Source organism: Aristolochia californica, unplaced genomic scaffold (genome assembly GCF_029961685.1).
Source record: "Aristolochia californica isolate CCGP_79_NKW_82.1479 unplaced genomic scaffold, dmAriCali1.0.hap1 SCAF_9, whole genome shotgun sequence".
Classification (NCBI taxonomy): Eukaryota; Viridiplantae; Streptophyta; class Magnoliopsida; order Piperales; family Aristolochiaceae; genus Aristolochia; species Aristolochia californica.
In genome coordinates this window covers 33,606,357-33,627,361 of record NW_027182290.1, presented here as the reverse complement: position 1 = coordinate 33,627,361, position 21,005 = coordinate 33,606,357, and the positions used below count along the sequence as shown (strand labels likewise).

Here is a 21,005-nt window from a genome sequence, read left to right as displayed (position 1 = left end):
TGTGAAAATCACTCGGTACAAACGTGCGAAAAAGCTAATTGGCTCTACAGAAAAAAAAAAAAAGCCATGAGATTTGACTTCCTTTTCGAGAGCACTAGAGAACTTTGAAATTCATTGCGACAAAGAGCATTTTTTTTTTGGAGTGAGGTTGGCTTAAAAAAAAGCTCCCCAAAGTTGAAAAAAACTAGTCATTATGGTTGGATAATGACACTCTTTGTCACTTAACAAATAAAGGAAAATTAGGTAAAAAATTATTTAAAAATACATTAAAATTTTATTTTGTTACGAATCATGCTGGTAAGTCGCCTACACTTGTTGGAGACCTATAACATCCCTATTTCATTGATGGAGAACAAATAGAGGCCTGCTTTGGTTAGAGAGCAATGAGAAAAAAAGAGAGTCATAAGCTCCTTGTTCACTTAAAACCTATCAATTATTAAATGTTTTGAGTTACCCATCAATTAATCAAAATTCTGAAAAAAGATGATTAGCAATAATAATATTATTTAGGATCATACGAAGTTGTTTTGGTAAGAGCCGTGTAGATACCTTATATAGTCACCGAAGTGGGATTTTTGCAGGCTAGTGAAGAAAAATTTAGAGTAGATGTCTATTACTTCCTCTGCCGCAGAAGTGTTGCTACCTCGTGGGCATTCCTGGGACGCACAACCGTAACCCGCAAGGATGAAACACCCTTTCTTGTAAATTAACCAAGTCATTTTAAATAACTATTCCGCAGGGGATCAAGGCATCTTTGATTACAGTGACAATGCCACTCTTGATGAAGTACCCATCTGTTTCCCTTGCTGCTTCTTGCACATTATCTTGGTTGATGATCTGCACAAGTATCCAATTCAATAGAGGATATGTAAATATCTTACAGAAATACAATAACTTTGCCTGATTAAGTGATCATGAAAAAAAATGGAATAGTAAAAAGCCATGATTATTACCTTGACATCGTCTCCTATACGGGCATTCTTGTCAATAATTGCTCTTTTAATGTGAGAGTTTTTCCCAATGCCTATGGGAACACTACCTTTTGCAGCCAAAAACTTTTTATGGGCCTCGGTCTGGAGGAAAGAACACAGATATTACCTTTAGATCCTTATATTTAAAACTTCAGAACAATAATAAAGTTGGTCCATGCAAACTCATTGCCCACTGTGTCTTAGTCAATCAACTAATAGAACCATATTATTAGGTTTCCAGGTTTACCTCATAATAGTCAGCTCCCATGAGTAACGTGTCCTCAATGATTGCACCCTCTGAAATACAGGAACGTAACCCAACCACTGAATGATGAATTTTACAATTCTGCACAGAGAAAGGAAACATTTAGCATGCCTGTTAGGTACAGAAGGCAATTTGAGAGGCACCAAAACCTGAGAAGCAAAAAGTAAATAGTTTTTATAACATAACTGCAGCTTTAAGATAATAAACTCATGAAAGAAATTTAAACACCATTGGCAAATATATATGTCTTACTTTAATTACACAACCCTCTCCAATAACACTATCTGTAACATCAGCATCCAGCATCTTGGAAGGTGGTAAATATCGAGGTTGTGTATAGATTGGAGATGAACGATCATAGAAGCTGCACAGAATAACCACCATTATACACTGAGCTTCGAGAATAAAATTTTTATATAAGAGTGTTGTTTAAATCACAGAACATCTCTCTTTTGACTATTGAAGCAGATTACCTGAAATCTGGTACTGGTTTTTTAGTTATCCCCAAATTAGCATTGTAGAAAGCTTCAATGGTACCAATGTCCTCCCAATAGCCATCATATAGGTATGCTTGAACCTGAAGATTGATATCACAAATAAGCCAAACAACATATGAGGAGCAAGTACCAAATTAAAGCCCAAGAATCAGTTGGTGTAGAGATGAAACACAATCTTCATAGTCAAACAAAATGCACAAACGTGTGTGTGAGAGATTCTACAATCCCAAGTAAAAGAAGCCAGCAATGGCTATGAGGTTGGTTTGAAATGTTCATGGTCAAACAAAATGCACCAATTTGCTTGTAAAGATTCTAAAATTACAAGTTGAAGAAGACAGCAAAGGCATTGAGATCAGTTAAAACAGGAACCTACCATATATGGGGTCAACACCGGGTATGAGGGAGAATCCATTTTACGAAGACAAAAGCTTGTTACACTGACAAAGAGACATAGCAGACTTGCTAGGCTAGAACCCTACCCTCCATGCTGCTATTTCATGTATAGTCCCAAGTATTTATAGATGCCCTTCATATATGAATTATAATCGCATAGAGTCAACAGGCAAATATTCAAAACAAGGTGGGCTGGAATGAAATCGGTGAAATTTTGCATCATAGGCAGGGCAAGACACAAAGTTAAATAAGGAGAGTATATAAACGGAAGAAATTAACATGTAAAACTAGAAATTAATCACATTTTCGCACAAATAAGCTAGGTCAAAATGTCAATTCAGGTTTCTTAATTCATGACTGTTTAAATCACATAGCTTATGCAAATATCAGTTCCCTAGGTCTGAATTGGTTCAATCCTCACAAACAAATAGACATTTTATTAAAAAAAAAAAGAGAGATAAGAATAATTAAAAAGTGTAAGATTAGTTTTAAGCACACACATCATATTGGTGACTTTGTACAGTCAAATGGTTTTGTCTCCTCGTTATACCTTATCATGGGGTCAACCAGGCAAAGTGATCAAAATAAATGTCTCCTTTCCAGTTCCAAACAATAGTTCATAAATTGCGTAGTACCTTTTATTTGAAATCAAGACATCTCCTGAATCTGAAGTCATGTTTTGGTTTATCTTGTGCTAGACGAGTTGAAACCAAGTTCACACAGCAAATGTGAGCATTGTAAATACATAATACCCAATACAGCATGCTATGATGCATGGCAATAATCAAAGTTTGTTAAAAAAAAATTGTCATCTTTTGTATTTACCTGATTTAATCATTGTATTTACCTTGCTAGGGGTGTATCAACTGTAAGCATCTAATGCATTATAACAGCCATCATAATCAAGGTTAATGCACATATCGGGGTAAAGAACTCTTACTCTCATTCCAATGGAAGTTGCACCAGGAATAACTTCACTTCCAAAATCATTTGCTCCTGGGAACTTTTCTCGGAGTAACTTCAACATCACATCTTTACTGACCACATATATACCCATGCTGGCAATGTAAGGCATCTCTTTTGCTCTTTCATCATCAAGGCCCAAAATGGTCGTGTCCACCTAGTAAATAAAAAATAAATCACAGTAAGCACATATAAAATAGTTCAGATCAAACAATTCTAAGACGAAAAATCTGAAAAGAAATCAATCTAACAATTCTGAAAGTTACTACCTTCATTGCTTTCAACTGCTCCCCTTTCGGTTTTTCCGCAAATTCAATAATCCGACCTTCTTCATCAATTTTCATCAGACCAAAAGCAGTTGCACGCTTTTCATCCATTGGCAAAGCTGCCACAGTAATGTCAGCATCTGCTTCTCTATGAGCCTGAATGAACCTCTCATAGTCCATACGGTATAAATGGTCACCAGCAAGAACAAGGTACTCCATGACATTATGTTCCTCAAACAACCACAGATACTGCCTTACAGCATCAGCTGTTCCCTACAACACAAATCAATATCTGTTTACGAAAGCCTGCATACCACTACACTCCTTTCTTTCTGACTAATTCCACAGAACTCATAACCTTATAAGATGTCTTTCTTCCAAGAAAGGCCGTGAGCGCAAACTGCAGGCAAGAATTAATGGACAGTATTAACATACAATACCTGGAACCAGTTTGGATTTTCAGGACTCTGCTGTGCTGCAAGAACCTCTACAAAGCCTTCATTTTTGTATCCCCCCATATTACTTCCATAAGCACGAGAAAGATGCCGATTGAGTGATGCAGAATTGAATTGTGTTAGCACATAGATCTTTGATATGTTGCTGTTCAAGCAATTACTAACTGGAATGTCAATCAGCCTGTAGTTTGCACCCAAAGGAACAGCTGGTTTTGCTCTCTTTTTTGTAAGAGGGTACAGCCGAGTCCCAGCACCACCCCCAAGAATAATCCCAAGAACACTCTGCAAAAAAAATCTCAATTAACATTGGTAGTCATCCACCATAGAAGAACGTGTACATCTGACTTGGAGCACATAAATAACAACTAGTAGTACATATGATGAAATTTAAGACGACATAAAGTTAACCATAATCATGAAATCAATGTTTATCAATGCAGACGCTTCGGTGCTTTTCAAAATAGCAGACTACCATAAAGTTAACTCCATTTCCGGAAGGCAACACTAAACCCCCCTTTCGCAGACGCCAAACATCCCAATGTCAGCAACAGAATGATCACCATGAAAGACAGTAGGCAAAGACACTTGAAGATTACAAATTCCGGAGTTAACTCAGCTGATTAAAACTTCTAAGCAGTGAAATCACAGAAATAGAATAATTACCAAAAAAATCCACAGATTCAGGACCCATGACTAGTGGTATCTAGCAAGGGATGAAAACACCTCAAATATATGTCAGCCACAGATTAATCGAGATGAAATCATAATGATGAATAAAAAATATAGAAGTTAGTGAATAACAGCACGATAACTTCTAGATTATCGACAAGCATAAGAAGCAGGAAGTTCAATTCCAGGGAAAAAATATTAAATTCAACATGCATTCGATTAAGCACTTGACTTACTCGACTGGCATCGGGATCAAGACAAGTCTGAGAGTTTTTCGAATCAGAAACCGCCTTTGGAGAAACCACGACCGGTCTTCTTTTATTAAGTCCAATTCTCCTGCGAATGCATAGAGCCTTTGACAAAATTATGTCGCCAGACAGCAGAGAAGACGAGGACGAAAGATTATTACTTTTCGATCTGAGAAAGGGCGTCGGAACAGTGACGGTCTTCCGCCTGCAGTTGGACGCTTTCGGCGGCCCAAAGGTGTGAGAGGAAGAGAGCCTCGAAACGCCTACCGCTGCCGCTGCTGTCTCCATGGGAGTGAGCTCTCTCGAACTACTCTCCGTGCAGAGCTTCGAAAGTTGACGCAACGCAGGGAAGTCCTATCGTACATGTATTCCGGACGATGAGGATACACCGTGGCATCGAGCCGTGAATATTTCGAACTCGAACTCGAATGAGTTTGAGTTCTAAGTTACAACCTACGTTTAAAATCCAAAAAATTATAAATTCTAAAAATAAATAAATAAATATTTTGGTTAACTTAGTAGAAGATTTTATAATATAATATGTTAATATATAATAACTAGTTTAATAAACTTTAAAAAAATAAATAACTTTATAATAGTATTTTTTTCATTGATGAATGATCTCGTACATCTTTCATTGGTGGCAGTGACTCTCCGGTCGGTACGGGACAAAAAGGCCGAAGACAGTTGGAGTGGGATGGGAAAGATCCGAAGAAGAAAAAGAAATAAGAATGAAGGTATGAACCGTGTCAATGGTGGCACATTTGGGTAGGGGACTAGTGGCAAGATTTGCCGATTTGGGAAAATTTTGGGTTTCCGAAGGGAAAGCGGGATTTTAGGGAAATTTTCTTCCATAAATACCCTTTTAATAAAATTTAATAACTACGTTTTAAAAGAAGCAAGTTTTGGATTTATTTTTAAAAAACAGGGTATTAAAGTCCAATAAAAAAGTCACAGAGATAAAATATTTTCATAAATAGCCCCAATAAAGATATTAAACTATGTCACGTTGCTAATTAGCAATAATATCATTTAAATTTTTAGTAGAGACTTTATGAGTATAAAACCCGGTTTGACGAAACCCAAACTCGACCCAAAACCCGCGGAGTTTTTTTTCAAACCCCATCCCCGACCCGATGCCCACCGTGCCTACGTCAGGCGTACTCCGTTCCCCGCCCGCGTCTCGCTCCCGTCACGCGTACTCCCTGCCCCAACTGCGTCCCGCTCCATTCATTCTGCCCTCCTTTTCGAGTTTTCTTTTTCTTAAGACTTTTGAAATAAATACAGTAACTCACATTGAATGCCACTCTCACCTGCAACACCTCTCCTTTTTCTAGTTTTTTTTCTGACTTTTGAAATAAATACAGTAACTCGGAGCGCCACCCTCGTCTACACTGATCTGCAACAGCTTTGCTGAAAAATCTGTCCTAAACTGAAGCCTGTAATTGAATTTTTTTCTTACTTACCGTTTGGACTCGTAGTAACTGCCGTTATCGGTCCGGTGTCTTGTCGCTCGCATGGAGCGCAGTGCAATTGAGGTGGATTGCAGGCCCTGCTTCTATGTTTTTGCCTGCAATCGTCACATATGTTTCATCGTTCCTCCTCTCAGATTGTTATAGATCTCCAAACACAGTTACTGGCAAGGGGAATCGCACATACATGGAGGCCGTGAAGCTCTATCTAGGTATTGTAGATTTTCCCATCTGCGTTTCTAACATTCGTCTGGCAATTAACATTGGCACGAAGATTCGCAGAGACTAAAACTGTAGTCGAAACTCTGTCAGTATAGCCTGTGTGATTTTGTCCAGTGGTAGTTCAGGTGAAAAACAAATACTGTTTTGTGTGCTGCTCCAATTTGCGATCATGTATGGATTTGGTATTGCTTACACAATTACTACTTCGATCAGCATGCCGTACTTTGTTCTGTGAAACCATGTTGTGTATTATCTTTAAAGAAAATTATAATTTGCAGATTCTCGTAAGGGATTCTAATAAGGCGTCGATGCCATGTTTCTGTGCTAATTCGTGGGCTCTGAAGTGAATGGGGTTTTCTTGCTGTTCTCTTGTGTTTAATGCAGAGCTATCCAGAAATCAAATTGTTTCCACAATGAAGGTCACCACGCTTCGTGCTCGTATGGGGACAGTTTTTATATGCTTTTATTCGGAGCAGTCCAGATAGTCTCCTCTCAGATCCCTGATTTTCTTAATATGGAATTGTTATCCTTTGTAGCAACTATCATGTCTTTCTCCTACTCTTTCATCGGCCTCCACTCGGTTTTGCAATAGTAATTCGTATGTTTTTTCAATTCTCTATCCGCCCCTGAACTTAATTAATAACAGGCCCAATTTAATGTGTATTGAATGAAGAGGGAATGTCGGAATGGTTTTTTTCCTCCCATTTCATCAAATGGATTGTTTGCTACGTGCAAGGTGCTAACTTAATCTCCTAGAACGACACCATGGAAACTCATTGCTACTCTGATAAATCTTTCTATCTATGTCGAATCAGCCTCTGTTTGGTCGAAATTGCAGGAAATGGAAGGATAAAGGGAAGTATAGGAGGAATCACCAAGGGTACTGCAGCCCAGAAAATGTGGACAGTTTCTCAAGCAATTCGAGACAATCCATTTGCCTATTCTTACTCTATCATCTTACTTGAGATTCAGGTGATTTTCTTTAAACAGCCTAATCCAGATATTTATGCACAGTTTCAAGTTCTTTATTTTTGTAATTGGGTTGGGAGCTAAATATTATGGGTTTCGAAGAGCAGCGCTTATGTGATTTTGAAGCTTCACGGCGTCCATGCATGTGCGTTTCCTTTTTCCAGTAACTGGGTTTGGATATCTATAACAATTTGAGAAGAGGAACGATGAAATACATTGACGGTTGCAAGTAAAAGCATAGAAGCAGGGCCTGCAATCCACCCAATTGCGCTACGCCAGTTACAACCCGACCCGATAACGCCAGTTATTGTGTGCAACACAAAGGAAAATTTTTCAATTGCAGGCGAAGAACCATTAGCCAGTTCAGCAGATTGCCTATGGCAATAGATATCACCCATTTTAGCAGTGTTGTTTGAGAATCACTGTAGAGGCGGGCAGAAGTGACGCTTAATGCGAGTTATTGTATTTATTTCAGAGGTCCAAGGAAAAGAGAACTCAGAAAAAGGAGGGAGAGACTCCATCTTGGGTAGGAGACATGTTAATTCCGGTCTCGGCCAATCTTTAGAATGGAGCGAGCGACCGAGCATGCGAATGGAGCGGGACGCGGGTGGGGCAGGGAGTACGCATGACGGAGGCGTAGTTTTAGCTGGCGTAGCCCAATACATGTATTTTCTAACGCCCACGAAGGGTTTGGCCGGGGAAAGGATGGATCTTCGGGCGGCGGTTACCTCAACAAGGCAGTGGGGACCATTGCCCCCCCGCTTGAGGGTAATAACGTCACGGGATTTTTGGTCCTTCTTCACCGAAAGAGCTTTTAATTGATGCTTTTAAACAGAGCTTAATTAAATCGCTCAACCTTTGGAAATCTTCTATTTTATTAATTAAATAGGTGCTTTAATTAATAGGTTGAAATAGTTGGGAGGAGTTGTCACGCCAGGTGGGCGAATGAGAACCTAGCAAGAAATCGATTAAATGGATATTAAAGTGGAGTAATCACGGCAAAAGCAGTCAGTTGCAGTTATAACATTAAACTCAGCAAAGCAATAAAAGCAACCATAGAAAGAGCGTACCTGCCTCTTTCAAATAACTGCACATTGCTCTCTACATGAATTTTAGTGAGTTTGAGCACTGATTGTTCAACAATTGCTAAGAATGATATTAAAATCATCCCAAATCATTTAAAAGAGGACGAAATTTATTTTTCACGAGAATAGGAGAAGCACTACTTGTGCAAGTAGTAAGTTTACATGTTCAAATGTCTCTCCTTTGGGTATCACATCTCAAGACAAGCACAGAGCTAGACTATCGTCCTATCTATTTCACTACTACACAACTAACCTTCGAGTATAATCGACATTTTACCTTGTCGTGAAAGCTGTACATCTTGCCTGTATCATCAATAGTGTCAAATGTACATGTGGCACAGAACAATGCGAAGCTACTAAGTAATTCTAGGGGGGAATTTCATGGTGAGATGCAGAGGATAGCACAGGCTTCCATGGCGCCATTATACCCCGGGTAGACCTTGGGAGAATCACAAGCCTTCATGTATCACAAATGGAGTTTGTAATGCAGTTCACCCGGATCATTTTTTCGTTAAGAAATAGGGCTTGATCATGCGGAAGACCGGGCTTTCATGATGATTACAATAGATTTCCGCTAGGTTCTGGGGTTATAAGGTTACCTGTAGAAGGAGAATAAAAGAAAAGAAGATAAATTGTAATAAAAATACAGAATGTTAACTGGATTAAAAATGCACGGAAAATAGTAATAACTAATCAGGAGCAAACATTCTGCAACTAGTCGATGTTTAGTGAACTCGACCAACAAATGTATATGTCAGTGGCAACAGATGGAAGTATCATATGCTATACACAAGATATAAAAAAAAAAAAAAAACAAAGCCTTTACTGGTGGCTTTTCATTAAAACGCAGAAAATAAATTGCTTGCCTAGTTTCCTGTCTAAAGACCACATTCACAGAGAAACGATAAATCCAGCAAGCCTAAAAAGCACGGAACATGCATATTCTCCTAGTTTGAAAGCCAACATGTAGAAACAAGTCATCTTTGGGGTCAAACAGGTAATTTTTGGTAATTCTTCAACGAAGACAACTTTTTTGTCTTAAATTCTCCCAAAGTTGATAGAAAACTGGGTCTTCAACCCAATGCATCAAAGGTTTGGAACAGAATCGCTCTTTAAGAAAATTAAAAAAAAAAAGGTAAAACTACATAGAGGTTGGAGAAGATTTCAAAACATTTGAGCTGTGTCACAAGTTCCAAAGTATGAGCAGTTTTGGGAAATCTAGGACTTAAGACGTCAAAGTTTACACTCAAGTTTGTACCAATGCATTACAGGACAACTTTGCACCCATCTGCCATTTGTTCATATTCGTAATTATTATGGTATTATTGGAAGTGATAGAAAAAAATACCTTTCAACCGATGTAGATGTGAGGCTTCAAGAGTTCAGGCAAATTTAGACACGTTCATTAGCATAGCTAATATTCATGCAACTAATTGTCTCTCCTCAGGGTCGGGAATGACAATATCAAGCCTCATCATGGGCCTGTACTTATCTGGAATCTTTGCTCCTGCTTGTATGCACAACTCAACCACAGCCGGTGCCTTACCATAGAACCTTTTCAGTGCACCCTTTAACGGGGGACCATCTGGATCTCTAACATGCCAGACATGGTTTGGTGGGATCACCTCCTCCAGTGTCGCGTCCTGCCATCCATGCTTACCATCCCTCCACTGGTGCTTGAAGGCCCCACAAAGCTTTGCATTATGGCCCCATGGCCCCACATGAACTTCAGAGCAATATCCACATGCCTTCACAGTATACTTGTTCATCAGCTTCCTCACACCCCTTCTTACATTTTCATACGCCTCAAGGGTCTCTTCTGCAAGCCTTTGTAAATCAGATGGTGCAGGACAAGACTGCATCATATGGGCCCCATAGGTGTCAAGCTCTGCAAGCACGGATGACGAATCAGAAAATCGAACCGGTTTTGGTTCCTCAACAAATCCACCACGATCAATCACCTTCTTCCCAATCATTCGAATAGGAGCGGTTCTCCTACGTGAAGGGTATTCTGGTATATCCACACCAGCCTGGATGCAAAGTTCTACCACAGCTGGGATTCTGTCATAATCAAACCGTGTTTCATGTTTGATTCGACGACCAAATGGATCATAGAGGTGATAAGACTCAATAGGAGTGAGAACATCATTAACGGAACCCTTGACCCATGTGTGAAAGCTCCGACGTCGTGCATTACCTGGGCCATTGCAGTCCTGCATCTCGTGACCCACAGGACCCACATGAACTTCTGGACAGATGCTGCGATGAGAAATCATCACTCGTTAATGGGCTTTCATGTTTCTTACATCCATTTGCTATGTCTTTCTTGAACATTGATGTACACTTGCTAAAGGACTACTAAAAGTTAAGCATTCAGCCGTTATCATATAACACAAGAAGCACAACATTAGCATTTCAGAACCAATCAGATTTAGAAGGCAAGTTATGGCACAACGACCTGAGACATCTGAAAATTGGTTAATGAATGAGTCAGAGACTGCAAGTCTTTCTCAATAACTTGTTATGAGTAAGACAGTGGATATGCAGTACCAGTGATTCTTCAATCCAGAAACCAAAATAGACCAATTAAATGCTACTGCAGAGAAAAACTCACCAAAGCATAAAATATTCCAGTGCAGTGAAAATATATTCAATTTTTAAAACAGCTCATGCTGCTGTTTCTCATCATTTTCAGAAACTAAAAAAAAACTTTAAAACAGCTCGAGCTCTCAAACCGGCATTAGATATGTAAACAACTTTCAAGAAAAGTAAGGAAAACACTCAAAATGCTTGTAGTTCTTCATTGTTTGCAGTCTGCTAACCTAATGTTCCACCAAGTATAACTCTGGAGTTAGATAAAGAGAATGGAAGCAAGAACTTGCGGAAAGTACAACTACAAATTTTGAGAGTAATCTCTCCTTTTAGGTTACCTGCACCCATAAACAGGAACAACTTGCATGAGCTGCGCAACACCCTTGATTAGAACTTTCCATGCTTCCAGAACTTGATCAGCAACAGGAATGAGATCAGAGACCAGTAAACCATTTTTTGGAGGTTCCAGAGGCTTCTCGATTCCCCTCTCAGCCAATTTTTTATCAGCCCTTGCTAACTCTTGAATCTTCTTGATTGGCATCGGATAAGGTTTCTTCTTGTTCTTGGGGAGTATAGGTGGGAGATTCACATTTTGAGAAAATTTGCCCTCTTTCTTAACAACTGGATGCGTGGATGCAACTCCAGAGGTGTTGCCTCTTCTTTTTCCATCTAAATGAAGTGACCGACGGCTAAACTGAAAGAGACCAATACATCCAGTGTGAGGTTCAAACTTCAAAACAACAACAAAAAGCCCGATAAGAAAAAAAGTATCTTATATTTGTTACTTCAGAACAATAATAAAGTGGGTCCATGTGAACTCATTCTGCTTTTGCTCCTGTGGCTTATTCAATCAACTAATAGAACCCAATTATTTGGTTTCCAGGTTTACCTCATAAGAGTCAGCTCCTGTTAGTAATGTGTCCTCAATGATAGCACCCTCTGAAATACAGGAAGGTAACCCAACCACTGAATGATGAATTTCACAATTCTGCACAGAGAAAAGAAACATGTAGAATGGCTGTTAGGTACTGGAAGCAATTTGAGAGGCATCAAAACCTGAGAAGGAAGCTAAATAAGCGAAAAACAAATAGTTTTTAAAACATAACAGCAGCTTTAAGATAACAAACTCGTGAAAGAAATTGAAACACCATTAGCAAATATTTAGAACAATTGCAAAATAAAAACACATAAAGTATCAGCAATATGTCTTACTTTAGTCACACAACCCTCTCCAATAACACTATCCGTAACATCAGCATCAGGCATCTTGGAAGGTGGTAAAAATCGAGGTTGAGTATAAATTGGAGATGAACAATCATGGAAGCTGCACAGAGTAACCACACCATTGTTGACTGACTTTCAATAATATGATTTTTATATAAAGTGTTGTTTAAATCCCAAAAAATCTCTCTTTTGACTATTCAAGCAGATTACCTGAAATCTGGTACTGGTTTTTTAGTTATTCCTAAATTAGCATTGTCGAATGCCTCAATGGTACCAATGTCCTCCCAATAGCCATCATATAGGTATGCTTGAACCTGAAGATTGATAGCACAACGAAGCCAAACAGCATATGAGGAGCAAGTACCAAATTAAAGCTTAAGAATCAGTTGGTGTAGAGATGAAACAAACAATCTTCATGGTCAAACAAAATGCACCAATTTGTATGTAAGAGATTCTAAAATAAAAGTAGAAGAATCCAGCAACGGCAATGAGATCAGTTAAAATGGGAGGACATTGGGGTCAATATAGGGTCTGAGGGAGAACCCATTTCACAATGACAAAAGCATGTTACATTGACAAAGAGACCTAGCAAACTTGCTAGGCTAGAACCCTACCCCACATGCTGCTAGTTCCTGTATAGTCCCCACTATTTATAGATGACCTTCACATATGAATTATATTTGGTATAGAGTCAACAGGAAAATCTACAAAACAAGGAGGGCCAGGATGAAATCAGTGAAGTTTTGCATCATCGACAGAGCAATACACAAAGTTTTACTGCATGGATGGGCAGTTCCAGCAAATTGCATTCCCAAACCTAGATATATAATGTCATTCAGCGGTTATCTCTTTCTTTCAGTAACATATCTCTAATCTATCATCCCATTGCAAGCATAGCCATTTCAAGCACAACACTTCCTGCTAAAGTCTAAGTTAAATAAGGAGAGTACATAAATTAAAGAAATTAACACGTAAAACTTGAAAGCTATCACATCTTCGCCCAAATAAGCTAGGTCAAAATGTCAATTCAGGTTTTTTAACTCATAATGCTTAAATCAGGTAGCTTATTGCAATTATCAGTTCCCTAGAATTGAATCAGTTCAATCTTCACAAATAAATGGACATTTTATTAAAAAGAAAGAGATAAGAATAGTCAAAAGAGTAAGATTAGTTTCAAGCACACATTAGTAACTTTGTACAGTCACATGATTTTATCTCCTCCTTACACCTTATCCATGTGGTCAACCTGGCAAAGTGATCAAAATAAATGTCTCCCTTCCAGTCGCAAACAATAGTTCATAAAGCGGGTGGTGCTTTTTATTTGAAATCAAGACATCTCCTGGAATTGAAGTCATGTTTTGGTTTATCTTGTGCTAGACAAGAGTTGCAACCAAGTTCACGCAGCAAATGCTACATGATCACCCAATACAGCATGTTATGATGTATGGCAATAATCACAGTTTGTTGAATATTGTCATATTCTGTGTTTTTCTGTGATATTGAGTTGTTTTACAGTTTATCATTGCAGTCTTCCTAGTCAAAAGTGATACTCCTAGATTTACTCCCCTTACTGATTAAATCATTTTATCTGCCTTGCTAGGGGTGTATCACTGTAAGCATTGTACGAATTATAATAGCCATCATAATCAAGGTTAAAGCACATATTGGGGTAAAGAACTCTTACTCTCATTCCAATAGAAGTTGCACCAGGAATAACTTCACTTGCAAAATCATTTGCTCCAGGGAACTTTTCTCGGAGTAACTTCAACATCACATCTTTACTGACCACATAGATACCCATGCTGGCAATGGAAGGCATCTCTTTTGCTCTCTCCTCATCAAGGCCCTCAATGGCTGTATCCACCTAGAGCAGAAAAACATAAATCACAGTAAGCACATATAAAATAGTTTAAGTAAAAACAAATTCTAAGATGAAAAATCTTAAAAGAAATCAATCTAATAATTCTGAAAGTTACTACCTTCATTGCTTTCAACTGCTCCGCTTTTGGTTTTTCCACAAATTCAATAATCCGACCTTCTTCATCCATTTTAATCAGACCAAAAGCAGTTGCACGTTTTTCATCCACTGGCAAAGCTGCCACAGTAATGTCAGCATCCATTTCTCTATGTGCTTGAATGAACCTCTCATAGTCCATACGGTATAAATGGTCACCAGCAAGAACCAGAAATTCCATGACATTATGTTCCTCAAACAACCACAGATACTGCCTTACAGCATCAGCAGTTCCCTACACCACAAATCAAAAAGATCTGTTTAGTAAAGTCTGCATACCACAGCACTCCTTTTTTTTTTTTCTGAGTAATTCCACCAAACTCTTAACCTTATAAGATGTCTTTGTTCCAACAAAGGTAGTGAGCACAAACTTCTGGCGAGAATTAATGGACAGTCTTAACATACAATACCTGGAACCAGTTTGGATTTTCAGGACTCTGCTGTGCTGCAAGAACCTCTACAAACCCTTCATTTTTGTATCCTCCCATATTATTTCCATACGCACGAGAAAGGTGCCGATTGAGTGATGCAGAATTGAAATGTGTTAGCACATAGATCTTTGATATGTTGCTGTTCAAGCAATTACTAACTGGAATGTCAATCATCCTGTAGTTTGTACCCAAAGGAACAGCTGGTTTTGCTCTCTTTTCTTTAAGAGGATATAGCTGAGTCCCAGCACCACCTCCAAGAATAATCCCAAGAACACTCTGCAAAGAAAATCTCAATTAACATTGGTAGCCATCCACCATAGAATGACGTGTACAGCTGACTTGTAGCACATAAATAATAACTAGTAGTACATGTTATGAAATTTAAGAACGACAGCCTACCACACGTTTCAGCACAAAAAAATGATCATAATCATGAAATCAATGTTTAGAAATGCAGCCGCTTCGGTGCCTTTCATAATAGTAAACGAGACTAGCATGAAGTAAACTCCTTTTCTAGAAGGCAACACAAAGCTCCCCTTTCAGAGACGCCAAATATCCCAATATCAGTAACACAATGATCACCATGAAAGACAGTAGAAAAAATCTGGAAACTCCGGCAAATACACTTCAATATCATCAATTGCAGAGTTAACTCCGATGATTCGAACTTCTAAGCAATCAAATCTTCGAAATAGAATAATTACCAAAAAAAATCCACTAATTGAGGACCCATGACTACTAGTATCTAGCAAGGGACGAAAACACGCCAAATACATGTCGAGACAGAGATAAAATCGAGATGGAATCATAATAACGAATAAAAAATATAGAAGTTAGAGAATAACAGCAAGCTAGCTACTAAGTTATCAACAAAACATAAGCAGGAAGTCAAATTCCAAGTAAAATAAGATAAAGTTCACAACACATATCATTAAGCACTGACTTACTCGACTGGCATCGGGATCAAGACAAGTCTGCGAGTTTCTCGAGTCAGAAACCACCTTTGGAGAAACCACAACCACTCTTCTTTTATTAACTCCAATTCTCCGGCGAATGCATAGAGCCTTTAACAAAACTATGTCGCCAGACAGCAGAGAAAACGAGGATGAAAGATTATTACTCTTCGATCTGAGAAAGTGCGTTGGAACAGTGACGGTCTTCCGCTTGCAGTTGGACGCTTTCGGTGACCAAAAAGGTTGAGAGGCGGAGAGCCTCGAAACGCCTACCGCTGCCGCTGCTGTCTCCATGGGAGTGAGCTCTCTCGAACTTGTGTCCGCGCGAAGTCCTCTCATACGCGTATCCAGGACGATGAGGATGCACTATGTTTGACCCTTACATTTTAATACAATTACAAATCTAACACGCTCAGTGGTATTAGCCATTAGGGATGGGGCATGGTTTGGGTCAGTGACGGTTTCCCAAAACCCGAACCGAATCTGAATGCGAACCTGAATCCAAACTGACCTAATACCACTAGTGTTTACTTCCAAAGGGTTGATTTTCAGTTGCAGCCATAGAACTATTAAGGTATCTAAGAGTATAATTCTCCCATTTACAAAATTAACTAACAAATTCGCCACTCGTGAATGTCCTTGCAAATCGTTGCTTGGATTCTGAAAATATGGACATTCAGGTTCTTATCCATAACTAGTGAAACAGATATTTTGACTCTTCAGAAACGATTGCTTCGTTACAACGAAAGAAAGAAAAAAAGCAACCACAAGTTTCGAAGGCTTTATCACTCCAGCAGATGCATATATGTGCATTCTATGTCGGGTTTGAAAGAAAAAAGCCTGAGGAGATGGCAAGGAACTTGGACGCCACGAGCATTGAGGACGACGGAGTTCTGATATTCGGTCCTCTGTCTTTGCTGTGTACGATTTGCTTTTCTCTCTCGATTATATCTATGATAATTTTCGCCAGTCGATGATCCTGTAAAGTCGAGAAAAAGACGTAGAGGTGGAGGTGGAGGTGGAGGTGGAGGTGGATGTGGCGAGGGAGGTGGATGTGGCGGGGGAGGTGATTATGGAGGAGGAGGTGGAGGTGGAGGTGGAGGGGGAGGGGGAGGTGGTTGTTGAAGATGGCTAAGAAATTTCATTTGTGAGTCACCGGCTTATGTTGTAACAAATATTGAAGAGTCTTATATGCCAAAATTATTGTAGAAGGAGGTCTCATCGAAGAGTTTTTAATCGGGGGGTTAGTCCACAACGAAGTGGAATGAATTTTTCCCGCATTACTTAGTTCATCAAAATTATGGCATTAGTGTAAAAAGAATTGAATTGAAGTGATATTACACCATTTCATTCGCTTAGGCAAAAATTGGGGAAAATTGATTCCTACCTATTTTGCGAATCATCCACTTTCCTCGCGTGATACGTGTTGCTTCTTCCCCCCACCCAAAAGGAAAAAATTATCCTCGTTCGCTATTCTCCTCTCCCTCTCCCTCGGTCTTCGTCTCCCGACGATTTATTTTGCCCCATTTCTTCCTCTTGTCTTCGCTCTCTTTGTTTTCTCTCATCATCTCTTGTTTTCGCTCTCTGCTTTCTCCGTTCGCCCCAGCTTCATTCATTCTGTGTCTCTCATTGTGCAATGCCTAGGGTTTCTGCCATCGGCATCAGCGATACGTGGGATTTTAGGGTTCTTACCAAGTCTATGATGCTTCGGAGAACGGATTGGGATAGGAACCTCGATGGTGCAGAGCAACGGAGGGACATTTGTTGTCGTGAGGTTGATCTTCATGCCGTAACAGAATTTCGCAGCAGTTTCAAAGGTATCAGAGCCGCCTAGGAAATCCAAAATCAAAGGTCCCTTTCGCGGCAGGGCTCTTCGACGACGACGACTTGTTATTTTTTATTTTTTTTACTTTTTTAAGATTCATTCTAATAACACGTAATTAGTATATTAATTTATAATAAACTTTAATCATGAATTATTTTAATTATAATAAACTTTAAACCACTGGATTTACATTTTGTGTTAATATATTATTAATTAATAATACGTAAATAAATATATTATGTTATTGATAAATTAATATATTTATTTATTTATTATGTATTTTTTATTTTTTATTAAAATAGTGAGTTTTAATGTTAAAATATATCTTATGTCATTAAAAAATAATTTATTTATTTATTATATTCATTTATGTTATTTTAAAAATTTTTATTTATTTTAAATAATTTATTCTAGTCACACGTAATTAGTATATTAATTTATAATAAATTTTAATCATTAATTGGTTTAATTATCCAATTGCTATAATTAATTAAACCATTAGTTTTATTTATTATATTCTCTTATGTTATTTTTTATTTTTTTATTAATTTTGTATAATTTATTCTAGTCACACGTAATTATTGTTTTAATTTATAATAAACTATAATCATTAAGTAATATAATATAGTTTTCCATTAATTAAGATATTAATATATTCTAATACTACACGTTAAATCACTTATATGTGTAGTAACCACGTTTATTTAGGTTAATTATATGTTTAGGTATATGTTCTATTTAAGTATATTATAAAATGTTACTCATTCTCTTCTTTATATCATACTTTTCATTTGGTGCCACTAACACCAGAATTTGTTTTCCAACCACTTGAACTCGTCTACACTAACACCCAAACATGAGTTGAAGTTGAATCAATTAAATTCTTCACTTCAATTCAAGTTCATTGTGGACTAACCCCCCCCCTTTATGTTTAATTGTTTAATTATGTTAGAACTTATATTTAAGTGTTAAACTTTGGGTGTAATTGAGACCAGGTTAGTTTAATTATAGTGGAACTATACTATTTTCTTCTATCATAAATAGGGCCTCATGTACTTAGATTACAACAAATTAATAAAGTCATCTTTTTTTTTTCAAAAATTCAACAGTTTTGTTCCACTCATCTTGATTTGAAAATACTCTGGATCCAAATTTGATTCTAGAGCTCGTAGTCTTTTCACCAAATTGGCAAGTTATGGAGTCTAATTAACGCCTTACACAAAGTCAACATGAGAATTGACATATCGACCGTTGTTTCATTAAAGGTAGTTTACGGATTTCACACTTGTATTTCAGTTGCCCTATTTTTATCCTAACATTTGGATGTATTGTTATTAGGGTGGTTGATGATCATGAGTTGAGGGAGAAAGCACAGAGAATGTTGTATGTGATTCTCTTGTAAACGACTTATTCATTACAGTGAATGATTGCAGAGGCGGAAAGACAGGACGTAGTTTTACCTTGAGGCGAACTTGTATAAATATTGTGTGTTCGTGCTTGATTATTTGCGAATATATATTATCCTCGATAGTATTGAATTAGGGTGTCTAATTCCTAACACAGATTACATTATGATTTTAATATTTCAACATTTCACTTATAAATGTATTCTTGTTGGACATTAATGAAATATGTAAAGCCTATAAGCTTGTCTAGAAGTTAATTTGAAGTAGTTTTTGGAGATGTAAAACCATTTCCTCCTTATTATCTAGTTATCTATTTGTTCATCTCTTTAAAACTCGTTGGCATGGTCAGTTATGTATAAACAACACGAGTTTTTCAATGAATTCCTCTAAAGTATATATAAATAATAAATACGCGCATTGTTTTTTAATTGAAATTTGGATTAGATTGATACATCACAATAACGATTTGATATCATTCAAATGCTTATTATCATTTTGTCTTTAAGTATTAGCACAAAATTTGATCAATTATATATTCATACTTTTAAAATAAGTATAGATGCTATTTCAATTACAATAAAATGAAGATGTTGATAAAATAAATAATGTGATCCTTGCAAAAAAAATTAAGAGAAAATATAATTTATTTAAGTTTAGATACATTGATTTTCCACCAAAGTGATGAAGGTGAGAATTACACGCCCACAGTAGATTACTTACATTCATTGAAATTTCCTAGATTTTCAAGCAACTCATTGAATATATCTAAAAGTTAGTACAATTGTTGTAGTCTTAAAAAAACGAATAAGACTCTTAGTTTGTGTAGTGAGACACATCTTATGAAATTGGGTTGAATATAAATTGAAGCAAAAATTCTTATTGGGAGTAACATTGGCCAAATTGTTTATATACTAAAGATTTACTTGAGTCCAAGTGAAAGTAAGCATTTATTCATGTTTCAAAGAACACAATTCCCACCAAAGTTTGCCTTTGAAGTGGCAATTAATAAAAATGAATGTCAAAATTTGGATTATGTTAAATTAAATTTACTTAATACAATATTCAATCATTATAAATTGTATGTTGGGTCTTATGCGTTACTTTACAAAGCAGATTAAAAATAATGATAATGAACGACTCATCACTACTTCTTGGTTAAACTAAAAATGTTATAGAAATAAAAAATAAAATTATATTAACTATGTAATTGTATTTATTCTTCATATTTACAGAACTACATTGGAATGAATTGTACTTCGTCACATTTATTTATAGTTTGATTTTTGTGTATTTATGTATTTATATTTTTTAATTGTAATATATTTGATTAGAAGTTGGCATTTTATTAAATATTAGATATGATATATTTTGTTAAAATTATGAATATAAGTACTATAATTATTTTCCTTTATTTTTAATTATGGATAGACACACACCTAGTAGATATGACAAATCACATTGTTACATTAAAAATATTTTTGACATAGTGAAGCTTATAGAAATATTGGAGCCAATAAGACCAAAAAGGAGTGAACAAAATATTTCACATGTTGACATGAATTTTTAGATCGAAAAGGTACTTCAAAAGTATTTTATATTCTAATTACAAAATTTTTGTATGCATGCAATGTTTAACAACCTTTTTAGTATCGCTATTTATTTATCCATTATTAAGTTATTAACTATTATTTTAAGTCATTATTGCTCTAAATTATCACCTAGAAATAAATTAATAACTTGTAATTATTCTTATTTCTATATTAATGATATTAAATAGTACTTGGCTAATTTTTTTTTTTTAAATAGGGACTTGCACCTTATCAAGGATAATTCCTTTCAAAATAAGAACTTATATATCAAGTATCCAAAATTTGTATCTTATCATCACTTCATAGAATCAAGAACATATTTTTATAATATTTATTAAATCTTATTTAAATTATTTATAATAGTACTAACTTTAGTTTTTGTGGCAAAATATACTTAGAATAATAATTCATGTGAATGCAATAATACAGGTAAAAGGAATCCAACAAAATATTTTACCGAGATGTGAACTTTTATTAAAGATATCATGTAAATTTC

At 36.7% G+C, this 21,005-nt stretch overlaps 2 protein-coding genes and 1 long non-coding RNA gene across 3 annotated transcripts; 1 reads left to right on the top strand and 2 right to left on the bottom strand.

Annotated features, from left to right (window-relative positions):
* Positions 1 to 386: 386 nt before the first annotated feature.
* On the bottom strand, positions 387 to 5,123 carry LOC137940507 (glucose-1-phosphate adenylyltransferase small subunit, chloroplastic/amyloplastic). The gene is made up of 9 exons (XM_068785612.1): positions 4,716 to 5,123; positions 3,796 to 4,092; positions 3,359 to 3,628; positions 3,067 to 3,246; positions 1,710 to 1,813; positions 1,489 to 1,600; positions 1,219 to 1,317; positions 954 to 1,073; positions 387 to 837 (listed from the first exon to the last, which is right to left on the bottom strand). Exons 1-9 carry the CDS (start codon positions 5,013 to 5,015, stop codon positions 721 to 723), a joined length of 1,599 nt encoding a protein of 532 aa, XP_068641713.1. The 5' UTR covers positions 5,016 to 5,123; the 3' UTR covers positions 387 to 720.
* Positions 5,124 to 6,019: 896 nt separating this feature from the next.
* LOC137942035 (uncharacterized) lies at positions 6,020 to 8,278 on the top strand. Its single transcript, XR_011110468.1, has 3 exons — positions 6,020 to 6,411; positions 7,260 to 7,393; positions 7,498 to 8,278. It is a non-coding gene; the product is annotated as an uncharacterized lncRNA (long non-coding RNA).
* A 268-nt stretch (positions 8,279 to 8,546) lies between these two features.
* LOC137940436 (APO protein 1, chloroplastic-like) lies at positions 8,547 to 14,982 on the bottom strand. Its single transcript, XM_068785500.1, has 9 exons — positions 14,716 to 14,982; positions 14,271 to 14,540; positions 13,976 to 14,155; positions 12,502 to 12,605; positions 12,280 to 12,391; positions 11,957 to 12,055; positions 11,406 to 11,761; positions 9,824 to 10,734; positions 8,547 to 9,074 (listed from the first exon to the last, which is right to left on the bottom strand). The coding sequence occupies exons 1-8, from the start codon at positions 14,908 to 14,910 to the stop codon at positions 9,897 to 9,899; spliced, it is 2,154 nt and encodes a 717-aa protein (XP_068641601.1). The 5' UTR covers positions 14,911 to 14,982; the 3' UTR covers positions 8,547 to 9,074; positions 9,824 to 9,896.
* Positions 14,983 to 21,005: the final 6,023 nt, after the last annotated feature.

Bases quoted from the DNA above. Each gene is read 5' to 3' on its own strand.
- LOC137940507 (XM_068785612.1), bottom strand. From the start codon at position 5,015: ATGGAGACAGCAGCGGCAGCGGTAGGCGTTTCGAGGCTCTCTTCCTCT. The intron at 1,814-3,066 runs GTAAGAGTTCTT...ATCAATCTTCAG, and splicing joins CAACTTCCATTGGAATGAGA to GTTCAAGCATACCTATATGA. The intron at 1,074-1,218 runs GTAAACCTGGAA...TCTTTCCTCCAG, and splicing joins TGGGAGCTGACTATTATGAG to ACCGAGGCCCATAAAAAGTT.
- LOC137940436 (XM_068785500.1), bottom strand. From the start codon at position 14,910: ATGATTGACATTCCAGTTAGTAATTGCTTGAACAGCAACATATCAAAG. The intron at 14,541-14,715 runs GTATTGTATGTT...TTTGTGGTGTAG, and splicing joins AAAATCCAAACTGGTTCCAG to GGAACTGCTGATGCTGTAAG. The intron at 12,606-13,975 runs GTAAGAGTTCTT...ATCAATCTTCAG, and splicing joins CAACTTCTATTGGAATGAGA to GTTCAAGCATACCTATATGA.